General features: G+C 33.0%; 2 protein-coding genes across 3 annotated transcripts in view; one reads left to right on the forward strand and one right to left on the reverse strand.

The window, feature by feature from the left end:
• The window catches only part of MMD2 (Monocyte to macrophage differentiation factor 2), a 34,790-nt gene extending 25,577 nt beyond the window's left edge, over window positions 1-9,213 (forward strand). The window contains exons 5-6 of one of the 2 annotated variants that reach the window (XM_051216346.1): window positions 587-3,570; window positions 4,598-9,213. In XM_051216346.1, the coding sequence (XP_051066923.1) occupies window positions 587-593 (7 nt within the window). In that variant the 3' untranslated portion in view covers window positions 594-3,570; window positions 4,598-9,213. The remainder of the gene's footprint in view (window positions 1-586; window positions 3,571-4,597) is intronic. The other variant, XM_051216345.1, reaches the window with a different exon arrangement.
• A 430-nt stretch (window positions 9,214-9,643) lies between these two features.
• Window positions 9,644-22,501, reverse strand: part of VPS13D (Vacuolar protein sorting-associated protein 13D) — a 105,978-nt gene continuing 93,120 nt past the window's right edge. The window contains exons 55-61 of the mRNA XM_051216347.1: window positions 22,232-22,495; window positions 19,863-20,092; window positions 18,976-19,169; window positions 16,104-16,342; window positions 14,236-14,703; window positions 11,527-12,354; window positions 9,644-10,602 (exon numbers count right to left, since the gene is read on the reverse strand). Of these exons, the coding sequence (XP_051066924.1) occupies window positions 10,099-10,602; window positions 11,527-12,354; window positions 14,236-14,703; window positions 16,104-16,342; window positions 18,976-19,169; window positions 19,863-20,092; window positions 22,232-22,495 (2,727 nt within the window). The 3' untranslated portion in view covers window positions 9,644-10,098. The remainder of the gene's footprint in view (window positions 10,603-11,526; window positions 12,355-14,235; window positions 14,704-16,103; window positions 16,343-18,975; window positions 19,170-19,862; window positions 20,093-22,231; window positions 22,496-22,501) is intronic.

The following is a 22,501-nucleotide window of genomic DNA, read 5'->3' on the forward strand; positions in this document are numbered from 1 at the left end:
TTTTATCATCATAGTAATTGTTTGAGTTCTTGTTGTCTTGATACTCAAACTAAGGTCCTTTCCTTCTTTGTTAGCATAAATACATCTTGTGAAATTTGTATTGACGTAACCAATATATCCTAGTGGCAATAATTGCTCCTTTCATAGCTCTCGTTATAATTTAAAACTGTTTCACAGCCGAATATGATGTCACAAATCCGTTCAAATATTAATCAATTAAACTTCAATAAGACTGACTTGTTCACTAAGTAACTGACCACCTAAAAATAACCAGCGTCATACAGTTCGGCCTTTACCTTCAAAATTATATCTATGATTATGTGCAGGCTTCCAACCACGATTGTAGATAGTGTAAGTGGTTGTAATTCATCATAAATTATATGACTGAAGTAAGTCAAGAATGTTGATAATCGAATATGAAAGCCAATAAGACATCGTTTCAAATGCTTAACTCGTATCTATCTATTGATAAATTTAAATCGACTTGTTACTGTGGTGTAGAAATCTGGTTGTACTCACTGGCCTAAATATAATAGTAGTTCTACGTTTTTTATCTAGTCAAAACTGATTTCTGTTTTTTCTTCAGGGATTAATACCGTATTATCATAGATCTATGTTCAAGCATTAACAAGTTCTTCAAGGATTCAAGAATATATTTGAAAAATGATAAATAGGTTTCAGCCTCAGTAGGAAAGGGTTTCTTATATCGATATAAATATTATACCCGTTAAGTAAGTTAGTGTTTGTCCGGTATCAGTAACTTAGTAGATAACGTGTTTGTGATTTGATATATATTTATATGCTGATTAATTACTTATGCTTGTATCATTGATAAATTTTAAGTCTTGAATCCAGTACATTTTATTTCAACGTGAATATTCACACAATTACCAAAATAAGATTCATTCCCCATACACCAAATGGTAACTCAGTAGATAATGTATTTAACGTTTCACACAGATTGTGTTTTCGACTCTTGTTGTGAACATCGATAGTAGGATTCAGGTACATCCAGGTGATAAGTACCAAATAGAATAGGACACACATAACCTATTCCATTGATTGCCACCACCTAACTACTTACAATCTTATAAATGATGTAGATTGACAAGATACACACGAGTTTCCCATATTAAATTCTACCGACCAGTGATTTCACTGAAGACAAATTACAAGTAAAATCACCTTCTAGCTCTTAAAAGTGAAATTGTTTACTGACCATTCTATGGTTCACAACGATTGAGTTTCATTTACATATCACTACTCATGAGTAGTACAAATGTTTTCATGAAATTTGTTGATGGAAACCTTCAAGTATGCATATATTTACAACAGGTAATGATCCTATCACCTATTGAAGGTACCAAATATCCATACAACATTGATGGTAAGTTCTCTACAAACTGTAATCTTAACTTGAATGAATTGTTTCATAATAGTTTAGCACTAAGTTTGTTGATTAGATAAGTGGAAATTATATTTGTAACAATCTGGTCTATTGAAGTTACTAATTATTTTAACGTTCTTCTTAACAGTATGGCATGAACTTATTCAGTGAAATAATCGCCAATCGAAAATTTAATTTAAATTTTCCAAACTAAACGCCCTTTTTATTGAGAACTAGCTTGTTTGGAGATAGATATGAAACTGAAAAAAAGCATTTATTTTGATGTTCACTGTTGACTTTGTGGGAAATGGTTGGGGCTATTGAATTCGTACCTGAAAGGACCTCTCGCTTCATATTGATGAGCATCTGCCAGCACTTTTAAGTGAATTAATCACAGCGCTATCCTTTCTTATTTGAGAGGCAGTAAACACCGTATCAAAACAGAACATTTTTTATCGAATATATATTAGTTATGCAAAATAAAAATGAAACAGCGTTTGACAGACGTTCTTCTATATACTCTGCTAATATACTTTGTATAATCTGATACTCTGAAAGATCGGTTAACGACAGTAATTAGCAGGACATTCTACGCATCCAATCTTGCGTTGACGTTCTCGAGTCCATCAGTAATGTCTATTCAAACGAAGGATAAATTACCTGAGTTGGTCTCCTCAATGTGCATTTACAAATTCAGCTGCTCTTGTGGAGATAGCCATATCGGGCGTACTACCAGACAACTTGACCAACGAATGAGTGGTTTACAAAGGGCCAGATAAAAACAATACGCGGTTCTATCTTGGCACATTTTATTGATAGCGGTCGTACTGAAACCATGGGAATCCGTGCATATAACCCCAATTTATATGTACAGAAGAAATTCCTAACCCCCCTATCCTTTCCGTGGCCAGTTACAACTTAGCAAACGACTTTTTTTATTTTTGTTATCATTAACATTATTTTCACATCCGGTATTTGTTTGTAATTTTCCACCTCTTTCCGTTTTTATTCTTCACTATCTAATTATTTACTCACTCTTTATTACGTAATGGTTTTAATGTTTTATGTTGACTATTCCAAGTCTATTTACCCACGTTTGACCTTCTGTTTCCAATGTTTAACTATTGATAAGACTTTTGTTATCGTATTTTATTATTCTTACTACTATCAGTACACATGTTTCCCTACTATCAACTTGTACTTTTACTTATTATGTGTGGTGACTTATTCTATTCCATTGGGATTATTGACCTAAATTACCTTGATTAGTTTGACATTTTCGTATAAATATTCATGTATATTAGAGTAAAGCCTGATGAAGATCTAATTGAAAATAATCTTGTTCGCTTCCATGTGTTGTTCCAATATAATTCACTATTGACTAATTGACTGAAGTATAACTATGAGTTTATATTTATAAATATATATATTTACACATATATTTAACCACAATTTGAGGACATTGGAAATAGAGATATAATAAATAGAGCAATATAGTAACCGAAATAAAGTCCGCAGTAGTAAGAAAACTTACGTTAATTTAGAAATTATATGAGAACCTTCCTTTATCTATATTAGTTGAAGAAAGATTGTCTTATAGGAACATATTCAAACTTTGTTTCGTTGAATAAAAGTACTACTTACCTTCGTACAAAATTAGTTGTGTTCAAGTTTGGCTCATTAAAATATCCCTTTTAGAGTTTTAAGTGTATGAATCTGTTTACGTGATCCTTTGATTCAATACTTCAGTAGGATGTATTCAGTCTTACTAAGTTGAAAATAGTGCAAAAACTCTCACTAGATTAGCTTTCTTTCTTTTCCAAAAGATGTATCAGCTATATGCTTATAGAAAATAGTTGCGATGTTGGCATACATCTCATCATTTATGTGAGATTTCTTATCGATTGTACAGAGATGGCTCAGTGGCTTAACTTTCAGTCATTAAATAATCGCAATTTCAAACCATTCTCTAGCTATTTCTGTTAAGTCAGTCCTATAGTTTCAATAGCCATCACATTTAAAACTGAAACTCAGTAAACATTTCTGTACTTAATAAATCAGTTATATATATATAAAGTTTAATCTCACTTGTTTTAATTTTCCCCATCTCTAGATTTAAATCTGTTGAACTGATGATCTATTTAGCAATTTCCATTTGTCCAGCTTATAGTTTCATTTACATGGTGAGTAATTCATCATATATTCATAAATTTTATCCTGTTGATTTGTAACAAGGAAGTTAATCGTCATTCGAGTTTATCAACTAGTTCTGTGTAAAAGATTGATCAAGAGTAATATATATATTGTATTCATGAGGGCTGGCGATAACGGAAGAGATATTTAACTCTTGAGAATTGTCTTGAATGTGTTGCATCCTCTTAATGTTATACACTACTCATTATTTCTTTTGTTTTTTAAAGTATGGACTTCTATAGAAGGTTAAATGCTCACCATGAGACCCAAGGGTTCTAGGTTCGATCCCCGGCAACCAATAGTTTTATACTAAAATGAAATAGTCATAAAGTGCTTTCTAGTTTATCAAGTCCACTTTTTTTCCATCTAATCTAATTTACCAGATTGAAATCATGAATCAATTGAAGCTTGACCACCATGGAAAACCTGGAAGCACTGGACGGCCGTTTCGTCCTAGTATGGGACTCCTCAGCAGTGCGCATCCACCGCGCGGGATTCGAACACAGGATCTTATATAAGATCATCTGCTCACTAGTGACTGACTTCGGAAGATACTCCTGGAGTCCTAGTGAGAAGCCGTTAACAGTGGAGTTCAACCAGGTCTGTTGTGAGGTATCAGCTCACTGAAGACAATGGTAAACGGTGGCGCAACTTCATGGATTGGTTAAAGTTAGACATTAACACCACTGGATGCCGTCCGACTCAGTGGTCTAGTTGGTTGAGCGCTTGGCGCGAGAATGATAGGTCCTGGGTTCGGATCTCGCGGGGTGCGGGATCGTGGATGCTCACTGCTGAGGAGTCCCATACTAGGGCGAAACGGCCGTCCAGTGCTTCCAGATTTTCCATGATGGTCTAGCTTCAATTGACTCATGATTTCAATCTGCGACATTTCTAAAATCTCCACAAACCCCTTCTGATAATCTAATCTATTCAATAAAACTGAACAATCTTCACAAACTCTTTATATGGCGATTCTAATTCTCTTTTTTCTTTCTTTTCTCATTTTCTAAAATTTAGCATGAACAATCTGGTCTACCATTATTATTTACAGGGGCATTTGTTTATTTATCTGGTGTGATATTTTTCAAATTAGATGGTCATATTCCATTAGCACATGCAATATGGCATTGTTGTGTATTTATTGCTACATTTTTACAATTCAATGCAGTCGATACATTTTTATTAACAAATTAGATAAATAAATTTTTAGAGAAAAAAAAAGAAGAAAGAAAATGATAAACGAGAAAAGAAAATCACCGTGATCATTTATTTTTTTCGTTGTTGTTATGTTATCATAAACAAAGGTTTGTTTGTTCGTTTGTTTGTTACTTTTTGTTGAGCATTTTTCTGGTTAGCGTTTTTTTAGCGAGTTAGTTTTCTACGGATCGCTAACCCAATGCCCAACCCTCCTCCTTTACCCGGGCTTCGGACCGGCAGTAACTCTAAAAGAGCTACATACGGAGTTTTTATTGAGCATAATAGTCATAATTTATTGAACACTATATATATGTATATACATAAATAGTAATTGACTACTGATATACTTAATTCAACACAGATATTATTCATTAGCTTCTTTGTATGTAACAGATTTTCTTCATTTCTATATATTAATTATGTAATATTTATCTGTTGCTTAATATGCTGAATGTAGTGATATAATTCCTCCTTCTCTCAATTTTCGTTCCCAAAATCACATTAACCTTCAAGATTCCATTCTCCCTGTCTATCTATCTATCTGTCTGTCTGTCGATCGGTCGGTCTATCTGTCTGTCTGTCCGTTGTGTAATATTTCCATTACTATTTATAACATACAAATCTTTTACTCATTTTTAATTTTGTTAAATTGAATTTATTCCTTTTCCTGACATTAATTTACAGAGTTATTTTAATGTGTTTTTTTAATTTATATTTCTCAGTTGTATTTTTTAATCAGATATCAGTAAAAGAAAAGAATGTTATGAATAGTAGTGATTATTATCTCTTGTTAGTAGTATATATATGTTTGTCCGTTACAACCAAACAAGTTGGTGAAGCCTAATAGACCCTTCTGGCAAGAAACAGGCCACATTGAAGCACGGTACAATTACCAGGGGCTAGAATAGCTGTTTTTTGCAACCGGTAGGAGTTTGCCCCGTAAGGAGTAACCCCGTATATTACATGCACTAGTTTTGTCAATTTTTGTTGTTGTTTTTCTATCCAACAGTAATTGTGCTATGATACTTTGTGGATTTCGTAATCGATTTGAGGGTATCAGTCGAGTGGGTGATTAGTCTGATCTCTATCACCTGGATTACGACTCACGTTAGTTTATGCGTCATCTGTCCCATTATCCAGGAGGTACGATGCGGACATGTAAATAGGCTTTTTCTTCCCAGCATATAAAATTTCTTATAATAATGTGGGCAAAAAAAAACAAATCAACCTTATTAAACATTTTGTCTAGTATAATATTGAACTAGGAATATTGATTAACATAATTTAGCAGAACAGTGAAAATGATTTTTTATCTGTTCAATCTCATTACTGATGTGAACAGGGAAACAAGAAACCATGACAAACTACGAAAGCTATGTTTCGGGACGTTATTTCATTTCATGCAAAGCTTGTAAAACACTAACATTTATTTTTGTCCCTAAGTAAAGCTTAACAAATTAAATAAGAATAGCTCATACAATAATTAAGATTTTTGAAATGGATAACATAAACAACCCATCAGTTTATTCATGTAACTGTCCTATATCCTTTTTAGCTGTAATAGATTTATATATATATATCGTGAATATCAACTGTGGGATGCAGGTACATCCAGCTGACAAGTCCCAACTAGGACGAACCGCGCATCCTGCATTCCACTACTAGCCACCATCCATCTTTGCTTAGAATGCTTGTGACTTAAGGTAATATCGAGACATTCCGTACAGGATACGTACACGCCAATAAGAGACTGATCAATCGCAGTTTTAAACCTCAATAGTAAGTTTCAAGCAAACAATATAAAGATAAAGGGAATATTTGCTTTAAATTTTATCAAGTTTCAGATGAATAACTTTGGGGTCATACAGTCTTAATTAAAGTTTCATCAAGGAAATAATCAAAAGTATAAAAGAGAAATAAGGTCACAATATTGATCCCCATAAATAATTGATCAATCATGTTCGTATATCGAATTCACCTTAAGTATGAATATGATGCTACCGCGTCAAGGTCATCATAAATCATTCTAGTAGAAACCTGAAAAATCAATAAATAAGCGTACATATTCCAAGAATCTGATTATGCAATAGCTTGATAAGATAGGAGAAATAAAAATGAAGATAAAAGAACAAAAAACGAAATACACCGCCCAGTCTTTTATAATTGAATGAAATCTAATTATTGAGACATAAACGAAAGAAAATTGGTTCAATGAAGAGTTTTCTATTTAGCGAATTCATTTCCAATGCTGTACAATAACAAGTATATACTGATTGTCCCGAATGATAACAATTATAATGACAGTAATAACAAAATCCTACTAAACATGATGATGAAGAGGTAAAATAAACAAACAAAAGCATAAAAGGGTTATGTATATTAGGGAAACTACTATTATCAATGTTATTGAGAGCTTGAATATTCATTATGCAGATAATATCGAGAATTATTTGTGGAAAAAGGATGTTTAGCGTGATAAGATGAAATTTCAATGAACTGTAATCAGGAGAATCATTGAAACATAAACAAATTAGTTTGAGGGTAGAAGGTCTAGAGAGAAGATAGAAGGAAGACAGATATCTGAAAAAGAAGAAACGAAAAAAATTACGACAGATTAAGACCATGGTACGAGTAGAGATTACATAAATTTCATTTGTGCACATAATTCTGGTTTTTCCAAATATACGTTAAATTCTTCAGTAATGCTAAGAAGACGGGAGTTGTCTGTCGTTGAGGGCTGTCTACTCACTTAGTAAATAACTTTAAATGCAGAGTTTATTTTGATCAAGCGATCTGTGTTCATAATGTGTCCGATTATAAAACTTCTTAGTGATTGATTCTCACCTCTTTTCGGCCAAGACAGGTAATGTTCTTGAATTTCTTTTGGATAAAACATGCATCGGACGACCTGAATACCTGGCCCCACATGAAATACGTATCAATATTATCAGAGTAAGCTTAAATTAATGACAAACTTTTTGTTTGTCGACATCCTAGTTATTTTTTATACAACACTACAAAAGTCTGATCTTAAGATTAAACCACTGATCTGTTTCAGCTAAGCACTTATCAATATAACTTTCCTCTTAACTGTGGCCTTTATATAGGGACATGGATTCATAATGTAGATCCATTTCTCATCACGTTAATTTAAGAGCTCTATTTCATCATAACATAGATTGACAGAAGCACCGTATATATGAGCTAATAAGAACAGCCTGAACAGAAAGGATGGTATTCAACTAGCAACCACTAGGCAAATGTTCGTTAACAAGTAGTTGGACCCTTTCTCTATCCAACCTGTTTATTTCACATGCATCGTTATTTTGATAAAAATTAATCTGGGATATTATAGCACTACAATTATGTATTTGATGGGCCTCATTTTACATGCATATCGACTATTCAGAAACAATTTCAACTTGCACCTCTATTTTTTCCTTCATATGATAACATTTAACACTTAATATCAATTATTATTAACTCAATCTTACACACACATACACACAATCATTTATGCATTCACTTCCACATTGTAAACGTTTCACATGATTCACATATAAATGACCCATGTTGTCCTATTTACTAACGTCAGCATCTAAATACGATTGGATAAGCCACAGTCAAGATTTTATTTTATTGTTAAACACTATATATTTCTTTGATTATTACCCTGAAGAAGTCCAAACAAATTAGCTGGACAAAACGTTGGAATTGTTGACATTTCAATCGCTGAGATTATTCCAAATATAATTTTCACAAATAATGTCTTCCCTATATATTTGACGCTCAAATTATTCGTTCTAATATTGACAAATATTCATATAAATCAATATGATTGTCTGTGCAAATATAATTCATTCTATTTTACAACCTGTCTATCAAATGTTATTCATATTGGATTGATCATTATCAATGAGAACTGAGATATTCCTCTGTTCATATTGGTTACCCATAATTCCGACGGTGTTAATGTCTAATTTTAATTAATCCACGAAATTTAGCGACACATCCACCATTGCCATCACTGAGTTATTATCTGACAACTGACCCATTTGAACTCCACTGGTCATTGCTTCTCACTAGAACTCCAGGAAATACCTCTTGAAGCCAGTCATTAGTGAGCATATGTTGCTTTATTTATTTATTTTAACACATAGATATTGGTACAAGGAGGTAACAAACAGATATGCGCCACACAAATCTCATTTGATATGTGTGAGTACTGTGATACTGACCGGGTGCACAAACTGAAGTAGGTGGTTTTCTTAGAGGGCCACACCCCGAGCCTTCGACCTGAAGGTCTGATCCACAAGGCAGTGGACCAACGTTAGGAGATGTAGTCCCATGGTAGCCGGTGACCAACGATTCGTTCACACGCCATTTGTTCCTTCACGATACTGGAGCCCATGTGCACCACTGGTTTGGAATCAGGGTTTTCCAACTCCCCTAGGTGGACTCTTCGTATCCACCAACCCGGTTAAAGCGCCGAACATTCGCTTTTTGTTCTCTCAATTCGACAGATAACACCCCAGCCACGAGAAGGCAATGAATAGGACTTCGCTGGCAGAGACTATATACGCGTGTCCATGTGAGAGCATTTCGAGAGGGAGAGCTGACTCTTCACACTCTTGGCCATACCAGGGCATTTGGGGGCCTTAATATCAGAAAGGGTTTTTGTGGATATTATAGTAATTTCGATGATTGAGATCATTAGTCAATTTAAGCTAGACTCATGATCTCAACTGTTGACATTACCACAATCTCCACAAAACCACTTCTGATATGAACAACAACATTGACAAATCCCCCCATATCAAGCAGAAAACTACCTACATGTACAAGATTTATTTTGTTGAAAATTATCCTTAAAAAAACTTTTAACTAAGAAAAGATAAACGAACAACTAAAGATAATCAAAATAATAAGAACATAAATTTATCATACAGAGTCTTAGAAATCTTTAATGATTATAATTATTATTATTCTACCATAAAAATAGTTCATTCTACATATAGTTGATCTTGAAAAAGTACCAAAGTGGATACAAATAAGATCGATATGCACATGTTTACAAAGACGAAGAACTGAATGAATGAATGACTTGTCTTATTTCAAATCAAGGTAGTTGTTATTAGTAAAGATCAACATTACAATTTTATTATACATTGATATACAGATTTTTTTATACAGAAAAGAAACATGTACAAATGCTGTATAGGAATTCTTTAAAGATAACTAATCACTGTAAAAAAAAAATAATATGAGGCAACATGGAGAGTGATGCTCGACTGAGAAAAAGTCATCTATATGAAGGCATCTTATCTGTGACAAATTGGACTGTAAGCCAATGCAACAGGATGATTTAGAAAACGAGGCACATTATAATAGACAGTAGTTAATTGTTGTTTATTATTCTTACATGAAAGAGTTGACGATGAGATGTTGTTAGTGGATATGTTCAAACGATTCACACGCATATTAGCCTGAGCAAAACGAAATTGTGCATTTCTTACATGTAATGTTAAATCTAAACCCCAAGTTAAGTAGTCACAACGTAATTGTTGTTTACTTGTACCACAATCAGCTGAGAAAACAACATAAACAGGAGAATTAGTAGTTGTAGGAGTAGTCGAAGTACTACTAGTAGTAGTATTGACATCAGCAATCGACACAGAACTAAGTGTGTTAGTATTCTGAGAAAGCATTACATAAATTTGATCTAGACGATGATAGTGCAACATGAACATTAATGTCGTATTTTCAGTCAGGAAAAATATCGGTGCGGTTTGATGTGATGTAACAGATGAGTTCGAGTCCGATATCTAGCGGAAAAATTACAAATTAAGAAAGGTGAATAATAATTCCATGAAATAATTATAAGAAATTACATAAATGTCTACCAGCAAAATATTTTAGAATAAAGTTGAATAGTATAATGGTAATATGTCTCTGACTATAACACTGGGTGATATAGGTTCGCATTCTTCTAGAGAAGCAACAACTTTCTTATGAATCATAGAGACAATATATTCACGAAGAGTGTGGAATAGTTGGACATTTAGATCGATTAAAGCTTTCTGTCAGCTGTCTCTGTCATATTTATCCAGCTATTTAGTATTTAACATCGTTATTGGTCAAGTATAAGTGACTTAGTGATCAATTAATGTACATATAAGTCTTACATGACGGTCAGTTGTGGCTCCAATAACTCGGTAGCAACGTCTCAATCTATGAAATTGAACGACTTCGGTCTGAATACCACAGTTCTCTAAAGGTTGAACACTTTGCGATGTTGATGAGTCTCAAATAGTAGGAAACTTAGATCCAAGATTAAAAACCGCCCACCTTAAACCACCCAAAACTTAAAGAAAGTTCTCACTACAACCTGAGATCATAGTCGAAAACTAAAAACAGTACAAAAGAACTATTTCCTCCTACAATTGGTAACTGTTCAAATAACCCACGCAAAAAAAAAACGATAACTAGAACAAACGTTAAGGAAAGAAAATCTACTAGTAATATATCGCTGACAATGACATTGAGTGATATGGGTTCAGATTCTTTTAGAGAAGCAACAATTTTCTTATGAATCACGGAGAGACTATCTTCACGACGACTGTCGACTAATTGGACATTCAAAAAAATCTACTTTGATTCTCCGCAAATATACCAATTGAACACAGTTGGAGTAAAATGAAAAATGAATTTTACGAAGAAAAATAGAATGAATTGAATTGGTAACTTACATTGATATTACTATTGTTATTATTATTATTAATACCAACGGGATTTCTTGAAAGAATCCAATTCTGTAATGAATTATCACGTATACACCATAAAGCTTGATCTGTAATTAATACAACTACACCATTTAATTGTATAGGTAAAATATGTAATATTGATTCAGGTGAATAAAGTAAATAACGAAGATGATGTGATGCTAATGCTTCTGGACTATTATTACATGGTAATAATGCATAAATATATAACATACGACTAAATGAATAAGTTAAATCAAGATCAGTTAATTTACAACTGTTAATAGGAGACAGTTTATTTGTATCGTCGGATTCATTCACATTATTATTATTAGTAGTAGTAGTAGTAGTAGTAGTAGTAGTGGTAGTAGTAGTAGTAGTAGTAGTAGTAGTAGTAGTAGTAGTAGTAGTAGTAGTAGTAGTAGTAGTAGTAGTAGTAGTAGTAGTAGTAGTAGTATTGTCTATTGGAACTTCACCAATTTCAAATGTATTCAATGAATTCATTATAGAATTAAAAGTATTCAATGAAGATGAATAATAATTTTTTAATGAATAACGACGTGTAACATTGAATAATGTAAGATGATGAATTTGTAATTGAGCTATTGCTTCATTTAAATTATAAATAATTAATGGACGTGAAAAATATTTTGATAGACCAGCACGACGTGGTCTACATCGTTTTGGACGATATAAATTTGATGGACGTGCAACTTCACTAATTGAACTCATCATACCAGATAGAAAATCGAATACACCACCAACTGGTTTGGTTACTGTACCTAATAATCCACGACCGACACCATAGACAAAACCCTAAAAAGTGTATGAAAGAAAATATTCTTTTTTTTTTAAAGAAAGGAAAGATGTAAAAAAAGGTAAGAATGTTAATTGATTAATTTGTGTTCATGATGAATTTTGGTGTTTATACTGGTCGATCATTGAGTAATAACTTAAGTCATATCTGTCAAGTTCGTAGTACGGTTGATCGAATGTGGAAAGTAGTCTAAGTGACTCGATACCGAATGCATTATGTTTTGATGTGAGATGGATAGAAATGATCGATAGTAAACTGTGCACATAAGCTTCATACTATTTGCTATACGTCAACAACGTGTATTTACAAACTTGAGAGGAGTGATACTTCCTAGTAGATTGTAAGCCAGATTAATTAGGTTCACAGTCTGTGAAGTTAAAACTGAGCTATTGGGTGAGCGACTGATTTCCTGTAAGGCTGAGATGATTAAATTGATTAATTACCGAGAAGTGGTCACTTCTCCATTTCTCTTGTCCTTAGTGTTAATAGAATCCTACCGGTCAAATGTATGAAACCTGTTCAAGAAATACGTAAATCAAAGCTACACAAACTTCATTTAAGAAAGTCGGAGGTCCTCCTTTAAGATTATTCCATTGAAAATACACCACAATAGTGTCCACAAACCTATCATATCTCTGTCAACTTTGTTCAGAACATTTATGAGATTTAATAAAAGCTAGATCTAACAGCTTCCTTGTATCATGTCACATTTTGCCAAAATAGTTTGTACAGGCGACTTTTCCAAATGAAGTTCATTAGGAACCAACCGGACCAATGAACAGGGACTCAGGAAACAAGAGAAACTCTACGTATTCGATTGTTTTCATTAGCATATGAGGTTGATAATAGTCTTGGCTTTGTATGATATTTGTATTCTTCACTAAACACGTTGGAATGCCTCAGCTACTTAAAAATAATTGATTTCTTCAATGATCTATCTTCAAAGAACTGTCCTTATTAATTTTCTAGAAGTTATTTTCAAGTTTCACCAAAAACCATATTATTACAATTTGCATACTTGGATATATTATTATGATTTGCATTCACGTACCAAGTACAGGTTTATGTAGGCACGTTGGAGTTACAATGTCGTCGTGTATTAATGGTACCACTCAGTTAAACATATAAAAGTAAAATGGGAGTTTACGGCCTATTGAATGAAAACTTTGACGGTTTGAACATTAATGTGCTACCAAGGCAAGCTTAGGTACTTAATTAAGGTTTACAATACTAAACTCTATTAGTAGTGAAATAATAACAAATCCGTTTATGTACATGATTACTTAAAGATGATGAACGAATAAAAAATTTAAGGATTCTATAAAAGAGACATTCTCTCAAGTATTATTATTAATCATTGTGCAGAAGCATGGAGTACAAAAGTTCTCCCTTTCTCTTGCTCGAAATACTGGGATACGGCAGAGCGTTTTATAGACTTTTCCAAAGGATTGGTACTTTCTGCCATTTACGTAATACAATACTTTTTCACAAAAGTAGATACCAAGCATCTAAATTATAGTGATAGATAATTTTATCTGCAACCATCAACCTTGACACATTTATTCAACTAAAAAGTAGCTCAGCAAGACACTTATTAAGCTCAGAACACCAATTAACTGACATTGTAATTAAATACTCATCAGTACAAGGTTGTGTAGATTGTTGAGTTTCAGTAAAAAAAGGATTGAAGTTCCTGGGTCCGATTCCTACGTGTGAGGTCATGAATGAGCATTGCTGATGAGCCCCATACTATGACAAGATCGGGGTTTAGTGTCTCCAGGTTTCGAATGGTGGTCTAACATTGATCGGTTCATAATTTCAGTGATAACCAAATATTTGTTACCAATAACAAAAATAGTCTTAAAAAACAAATGACTCACTCTTAACTGATCTTCTTTTGCACCACGATAAGGCTGTGTAACAATGGATGTCATTCCACCAACGATACCATGCATTAGGCCACGAACTCCAGCGCTTAAAGGTGCTGTAACAGAACGATTTGTATCAAATGAATGGTGAGTTTGCTTCGGATATTGTGGAAGTGATGCTATAGTTGATGATGTTGTTGATGGTGGTGAGGACGATGATGATGAAGAACTATATGTCGACGGAGTTGATTTCATATCAGTGTATATGTCATGACAAGTCAATTCAAAATCATCTAATGATTCATCCATTCCACTGGAAGACACTTCACTGTCATCATAATAATTCGAATTATAAATAGATTGTGATGTTTGTAATAATGAAGACGTGTCAATACGACTGCCCAATATAGCTGCACGTTCTTGTTCATGTTTATCGTCTAATGATATAGCAGTTAGTAATTGAGAAACACTTCCAGCAACCTGAAAAAACGAACACAAAACAACAACACTAGAATAAACAATTTGAAAATTATTCTGCATAAAAACTGGAAACGACGTCTCATAAAATATAAGTATGGGGAGAATTTCGAATTCCCTTAATTGGATGGTTCAACTGTGAAGATAGTTCTTAGGATAAATCATCATCAAAGGTATCTCACTTGAGTTACAAATCTTTCACCAATGTTTCTGTATAGAAGTTAAGTATATCATTTCTTCAAATGATATAACCATATATAACACAGGTTATGTGTTACACAGTGAATTTACAGTTTGTCTAAAATATGGATTTTTGATTGAATAGTGGATCAGTATCAGTTGATGAACGATTGATATTTGTAAAAGCTGAACAACCATTACCCCTCCATGATCCACAACTACAACGTCAGTCAATTCAAAATAAAGAGGAATAGACAAGGTCATACTGACAATAAGGATAGAACTACAGATATGTTGAAATCTACCGACCATGATAACTTGCTATAAGCATTTCAAATTAACTTCTAAACCGATTGTTGGTAAAGATCAGGTCAGTTAACCATAACAGTGTTGTTAAAAGTATGAGGGGTAGTTGTCATTTCCGTGTTGTCCATATAGTAGAAAGATACCTGCTGAGGAACCTGAAAAATAGTGTGGGTTAGAGGTGATTTCTACAACCTAGGAGCATGACAGTGGTGCATAAGAAATAACTGCTTGAGAAGGTCAGATATGGCTTTTCTGGGAGTAGTTCTTGATGTGTTAGCCCCGTACTTTAAAGGCTTCATTACAAATGACAAAATCTATGTAAAAGAGTGTTGTGTTATTTTTAGGACCAACCTTTTCCAACTCCCTTCATCTGTCATGAGAAAGCTGTATCATCGCAGATATTCGTTGTCTGAAGGAAATACTTTACTTTCATCATATTCCAGTACAGTTGGCAGTGCGATAGCATCCTTTGGACCTAATTATAAGCCTTTAGTTTCACCGATGTCTAGAGAAACTGTGTTGAGACTTAAACGAACAAGTGTTATAGCCAATACAGCTCAACAGGGTCAATACAATAGGCCATTCCAACTACCACGTCAACTTAGCAGTCATAGTTGAGACCAATTTATTGCTAACTTCAGTGATCTGTGAAGAGATCTGTATATGGTTTCCATCTATTGTCATCAAGAACACAGAATATAAATATACTGAAAACCATATGGTAATATAATGATGATCTGATATGTTATGGAAAAAACAAGATCCTTCAGATACTGACGAGACAAGTACTGAACGAAATTCAGTGAATTCGTATTATCAACTTTAATCGTAAATAATTGAGAAATGGTTGATTAAATTAAACCCATCCTATCAATCATGACTGGTAATAGAAAAAACAAACATAAGTCACTACTCACTTTTGCTGCACTATCTCCGACACCATGTGCAACATGTCGAATTAAACCACCGACATCTAGTTCCACCAGTCCTGATATTCCTGAACTTAAATCATTAATTAAACCAATTGGATTGCCAAGAAAATCAACTGATCCAAATATATTCAATGCATGCGCTCGAAGTTGTAATCGATAGTATGTATTAAGATAACTTATTAACTGTGGAATAGTTTCCAACATGTACAGTTTTTCTACTGGATCTGAAATAAAAAAAGTTCTCACGGGGTATAGGTTAAAGATATTTGATCATGTCGGTGAACAAAAAGTCAGTTATTCAATCGACATCACTGAATATTTTGGTTTTATACACGATCCTTAAAAATGATAAATACATAAGAATAATCTTCATCACTACAAAAAATGAATCACATGATGCTGTATGGTTGAATTCAAACTGAGCAACAGGATCTAGTTTTAACTTACTAAAAATGAATGTCTTCCATAGAAACCATGTAAAGTCCAATTAAACCACTTTGGATGTAAGGCAGCTTTACCTGACAACGACATTGAATGTCGCATAATATCCAGGATTTGCCAAATTTATGCGTGCGAATCACTGTTTCTTCACAACTCACAAGTCTAAAAGCTAAGTGTTCATTAAGAGATTTGAAGGTCCTGAGTTTCGCCGTTAGTAGGACTGTATATGCAGCCGAGGAGTCACATACTATCTAGTGCTTCTTGGTTTATAGTGTTCGAGTAACTAAGGTTAGTTCATGATGTAACCTACCAAACCCTTTACATCTGGTGGACTTGATATAATTTATAAAACCCGGTAAACTATCTGCTGACATCTTGTGAAATATACTGAAAAGTCCCTAACTAATCTCCAATATCATATTGTTTAGTTTTCAGTATTGGTCGAAACCAAAGAATTCGTTGTGTTGTAGTTTTTCATGATATTCGGTAAACTACGGTCCTACCTATGGATTGAAACCAAGAATATCATTTTTTTTCATATTTCAAAATATACGGTTGTCAAATGTGTTCGTGGTTAGTTGGTCATCTTTTTTCCTATTCCTTTGCTTTACCGCATGAAACTATACTACTTGTAAATATTCAATAGTTTAAGCTATTACCAATCATTGCTAAGTACTTGACAAAGCCAGGTGTTGTCCTATAATTTCTAGTATTATAATTTAATTCTTGTCCAGTTGTTTTAAGAGAAAATTTCTTCTACTGACTATTATTTTAATGAGTTACCAACATGTGGATATCTCACGACTAAAGGTTTGTAAACCTAACAGCTAATGATGCGCAATTTAAAAGTTCCATCTTCTAGTCAGTCAGTCCAGTTACAACGAAGGACCAGGCACATAAATGCATCAGTCCAAGTTGCCACATTTCATTAGCACAGCAAGACAAACGCCAGGTTCATATAAGTAGTTGACTCAATGGTGTAATATATAAAGGAAATATTGCATATAAGGATATAGTACAGGAAGAAAGAATTAGTTCGTAGAAAGAAAGATAATGAAGTGATTTTAATCTCATAGTTTAAGGGAAGACAAAGAGTGTATACACCGACGCCATTGTGATCGATTCTGAACCATGTCACAAAGAGTCTCCAACCATTGGTTATGATAGTCACGCGGACCCCAACCAATTAGTCTGCATCTACCGACATGGCTCAGACTAGAAGTTAGTGACTTCAAGCACTGATGCCACGTTTTGGTTTGGCCGCCTCTAACTTTCTCCCAATCATCGCCAACACTATTCAGCATTGCGCGTCGTGGTAATCGATGTTCAGGCATACGTAACACACGGCCCAATAATCTCAGTCGATGAAGATTCACAACCTTATCAACTGATTTACCATCATTCCTTAATACCCTGAGTCTAACTTACTTACCCGATGATCCCAGCAGATACGGACAATATTTCTAAGGCATCTGTGGTCAAACACTAGTAACTTACAAATATCTTCTAGAAAGGACCACATCTTTTGATTTAATGTTTACACATATGTAACTCAATCTTTACATTGGATTCTTTATAAAGATTCTGTAATAGAGTATATTCATACCCAATAAAACATCCAACTAAAGTTAATATCTGTGATGACTACTAACCCAAAAACATAACAATAATCATTTAAATATATAAAAATTCTGTTGAGGATATGAACCCGTTCAATGGAACATATGAGAAAGGAATGAATTCGTATATTAATTTAGATGATTTTCATTTAATTAATTTCCAATAGATTTTCATTAAATGATTTAATTCAGTGTGAAATTCTCTTGTATTCCCTATTAAATATAACTTCATTACAAGCTTTTCTCTCCTTCATTCTTATATATTGCGATAATGCAATGAGAAGTCGAAGTTTATCAGAATTCTGTGATGATATAATATTTGCGGAATACATTTCGAACAATCTGACCACACAATACTTGTTAAAACATTTTTATATGAAAATTAAAAGATCAACTAAACAGGTTAAAGATAAGAAATAATAAAGTACACAGAAACAATGTGATTACCACTCTGGATAATAAATCAGTATTACCAGGGTAGGTTAAGGGTAATGACAAATTATTATTGAACGTATAGAGGAAATTTCAGTTTCCGTATACCCAAAGCTTCAATAAACCTTAGTATATGTCCTTGAAGGATTTTGCACAACACTACAGATGATGATTTGATGTCAACCATATCAAATATTTTGCAATGGAGGATGATATCTGTCTATCCTATGATCTTATTTGACCATTGGAATTCATTTGTTTTTGCAACCATTTTGATTGAAATGTTGTAGTGTGTTAGTTATTCAATTATTATTATTATTATTATTATTATCATTAAAATTAAGAAATAATAAATCAAAACTTACCTAATTGTATTTCTGCACCTGTAAAACTCATTAATGATGGTAGTAAACGTTTAGCACCGGCTAAATATGATTCAGTCAATGAACTTTTCGCTGTTTGTACACTTAATTTCATATGTATAGGACTAATTACAAATCGATCACACCAGAATATTTTATTTTCTGATTTAGTGTTATGCAACATTGAATACTTCCTTCTAGAAATAGTTTTTTTTTAAAAAAGAAAAACGAGGTCAAACTATAGAAAGAAAGGACGAGAAAAATAGTCTAATGGGTCTTAATAGAATAAGTTTTTCTCGAAATACAGCGAATAAAGTGAAGATATATGTCATATCAGTTGAATAAACTAGTGATATTCTAACACTTAGAAATCTGATGATATTGAATAATCATTATTATCATATCATGAACTGACTGGAGTTTGCAATATGAATCAAGGGATTTCGAGTTAGCAGTTTACGGGTACCCTGCTTACTGTATGATACTACTGTAAGCTTTGTAAGTGACCTCATGTTTGTGTGTGCTGAGTCGTCGATGTGAACAGCTGGAAAAGTTACAAATTAGGATGAAACAGGTGATCAATGCTTACTGAATGGAATATGTCTTAAAGTAACATGATGACAATCGAACTCAGTTATCAAGTACAAATTTGGGTACTCAAGGCTTGAGCTAGAGATATTCTATTCGGTTTCTTAAAATGAAATAGGTAAGGTGGAAATTAAGCTTTAAATGCAATGATTGAAAGTAGAATATCGTAAGTATTAACTTACTGTCACACTAATATCTCTGAGTAAATAACAGTAGATTTGGTCGGGGAAATAATGCATGGATAATTACAAATAATAACAATAGTGATAATAACGAGTTATCAAAGCAACTTATTAACATACTTATCTGAATTGTGAGGTAATGAAATATTAAAGGAATCAGATAAATAATTCAAGACAGCAGGATCATTATCATCATAATTATGTGAGTAATGATGTGAATGAAGATGGTGATTATAAGAATTATCCCGTTCATCAGTATCAGTATCCTCCTCAAAAGCATGTTGATAAAATTGAATTAATTTAAGTAGAAGTAATTCTTCCGCTTGTACATTCAACGGACTTATATCAATCTATGGACAGAAAAGCAAAAATGTAAGTGTATATTCATGTTCATCATTACAAATTAATTATTGTGTATTATATATTAACTCGTAAATGTTTAATGATGAAATGTTTATTTTAAATATTATTTACCGAGTATCTGGATTCAATATATAGACTGAATAGAAAGTCTGTGGCAGGTTAGCTTCGAGATAATTCCTTAGGCTTCGTTTATCAATCACCCTGATAACCGCTGTTAAATAAATTTCAATAGTGTATGAATACAGAAGGAAACACACAGTGCCGACTACAGTTCATTATTGGACAGCGCAGATCACAAAGCTACAAGTGCACCAAACGAATTTAAGCAGAAAAGCTAGTACAAGCAAGTAAGAGAATTCCGAGTCGAATCACTTAATAAAACTTAAGCTCATGTAGGAAAGTGAATGTTTCATCAAGTGGTCTTTGGGCAACTAACACTTAAGCTAAAGAGATGGATATGTATGTTCATGCAGACAATAATAATAATAATATTAATAATACAAAGATAGACAAATGGTTACTGTCCAAATAACACTATCCGTTAAATAAGTTAATTGAAGGGCTTGACAGGGTTAACCATCAACGAACATAATTGTAGGAGAGGTGTTATATGTCTAGTTTAATTTCAAAACGAGTTCAACAAAGGATATCACTGAATCCAGAATGTGCTTGCTAAGATCTCTAATTCTTCAGTTTTTCTATATTTTGTTAATAAATAGTAGTTCTAACCTGTAAAGAAGACCGTGAAATTTTTCGCGATTCATTTCAGCTCACCTACACTTACTTTTACGTGACAGGGTTTTCAGAGTTTTGGCTGTTTATTTTTGTAATCTTAAGATTATGCACGTTGTTATTTGACTTGTTCAAATATCGAGGTTTTTTCTGAGATCCCAACTCCTCTATCATCCATCACGTGAAGGACTATCATTCAAATGTTGTATATTAATCACCTGGTTCGCATGATGAGTGAAGACTTCATTTTGTAATAGATGAATATCCTAATCATCATTTATGTGAAAGTATCGTAAGCTAACTTAAATCGTAACAGTACTAGACAATTATTTTATCTTAATTTTTTTCTTCCTCACCAGTTAATGTCCACAACTTCGCAAAAGATCGAGTCCGGGAGATGGTTACAAGTGACAGCAACGGAGGCGATCAGCTTATTTGTTAAAATATTTGATTTTCAACAATTAACTAGAGCGTAAATTGTTTGAGACAGCCATACTGTGCTAGTAGACTTAGTCAATTAAAATATATACTTTAAGGGCAAGTATGCAGGAACCTAGTTAGATGGATGTGAAAAAGTACAAACAAAACTCACTTTGAAGTTTTACTTAACAATTCTCTAAAATAATGAGACCAGTACAATTTTATATTAGATCCGACATAACAAAATGAACAACATCAACGACTATTAGGTTCAGGATGTCGAAGATTCTATTTCACATCTGATAAAATACTTCAATAGTTCCTAGTAAAATGACTTTATGTTTATTGTCAACCTCGTACATTGTAAATAGTCGAACATTTCATTTGGAATCAATACCAATTGGTGTGTAACTATTTTCTTTCAGAAAAAAATTATGAGACACTGTAGTTCAAATGATTGAAAAAAATCCAGTTTTATTGACGTTAAGAATCCATACGAGTAGATGAGAAAACCATTTCACTTAATGACTATTGGTCTTTTCTTTAAAAGTAAAATCATAATGATAGTCTATCTGTTCCAGATAATTCCTACCTGATACTTCCACCATTATACTTTCCAGATCACTTTTTAAATAATCTTCAATATGCAAAACCTTTCCTTTTGTATAACGTTTATGATTTCAGGTCACTAAAATTGAGTTCATGAGACAGTCAATAAAATATGAAAACAATACATGAATACAAAAATTCCCCATCTTCGTTGAGTATCTCCTTACAAATCGATCGCTCTTCTATTCCTATTTTTATTTCAACTGCTTTCTGTTTTCACTTCTCTTCTCTTCATTTTCCTCTTCTATTCACAAGAATTCTACCTTCAACCCGTTACATACTACTTATATCCATCCGTACAAGTAGTAAACACTATATTATAAAAAAACCCATAATAATAATAGAAATAGTTGATATATTTTTACCTGAAATATTTTAAATAAATGTATTGGCCAATTATATTGAATAACCTCACGTGAATAAGTGATTTTTAATGTAGATAAATGTTTCATTTCATTCATTTGTATGAATTCAGTAGTAGAAGTAGTTGGAAATGAATTCATTTTTAATTTTTGATTATCAGCACTATCATTCAAATGATGAAGATGATGTTCATCATCAGTTATTAATTTTGTATTGATTTGAAACAAAAGTACTGGGAAAAGAGCACCAGTAAATTGACTATCAATCTATTA

The sequence above is a fragment of the Schistosoma haematobium genome, chromosome 4 (assembly GCF_000699445.3).
Source record: "Schistosoma haematobium chromosome 4, whole genome shotgun sequence".
NCBI classification, from domain to species: domain Eukaryota; kingdom Metazoa; phylum Platyhelminthes; class Trematoda; order Strigeidida; family Schistosomatidae; genus Schistosoma; species Schistosoma haematobium.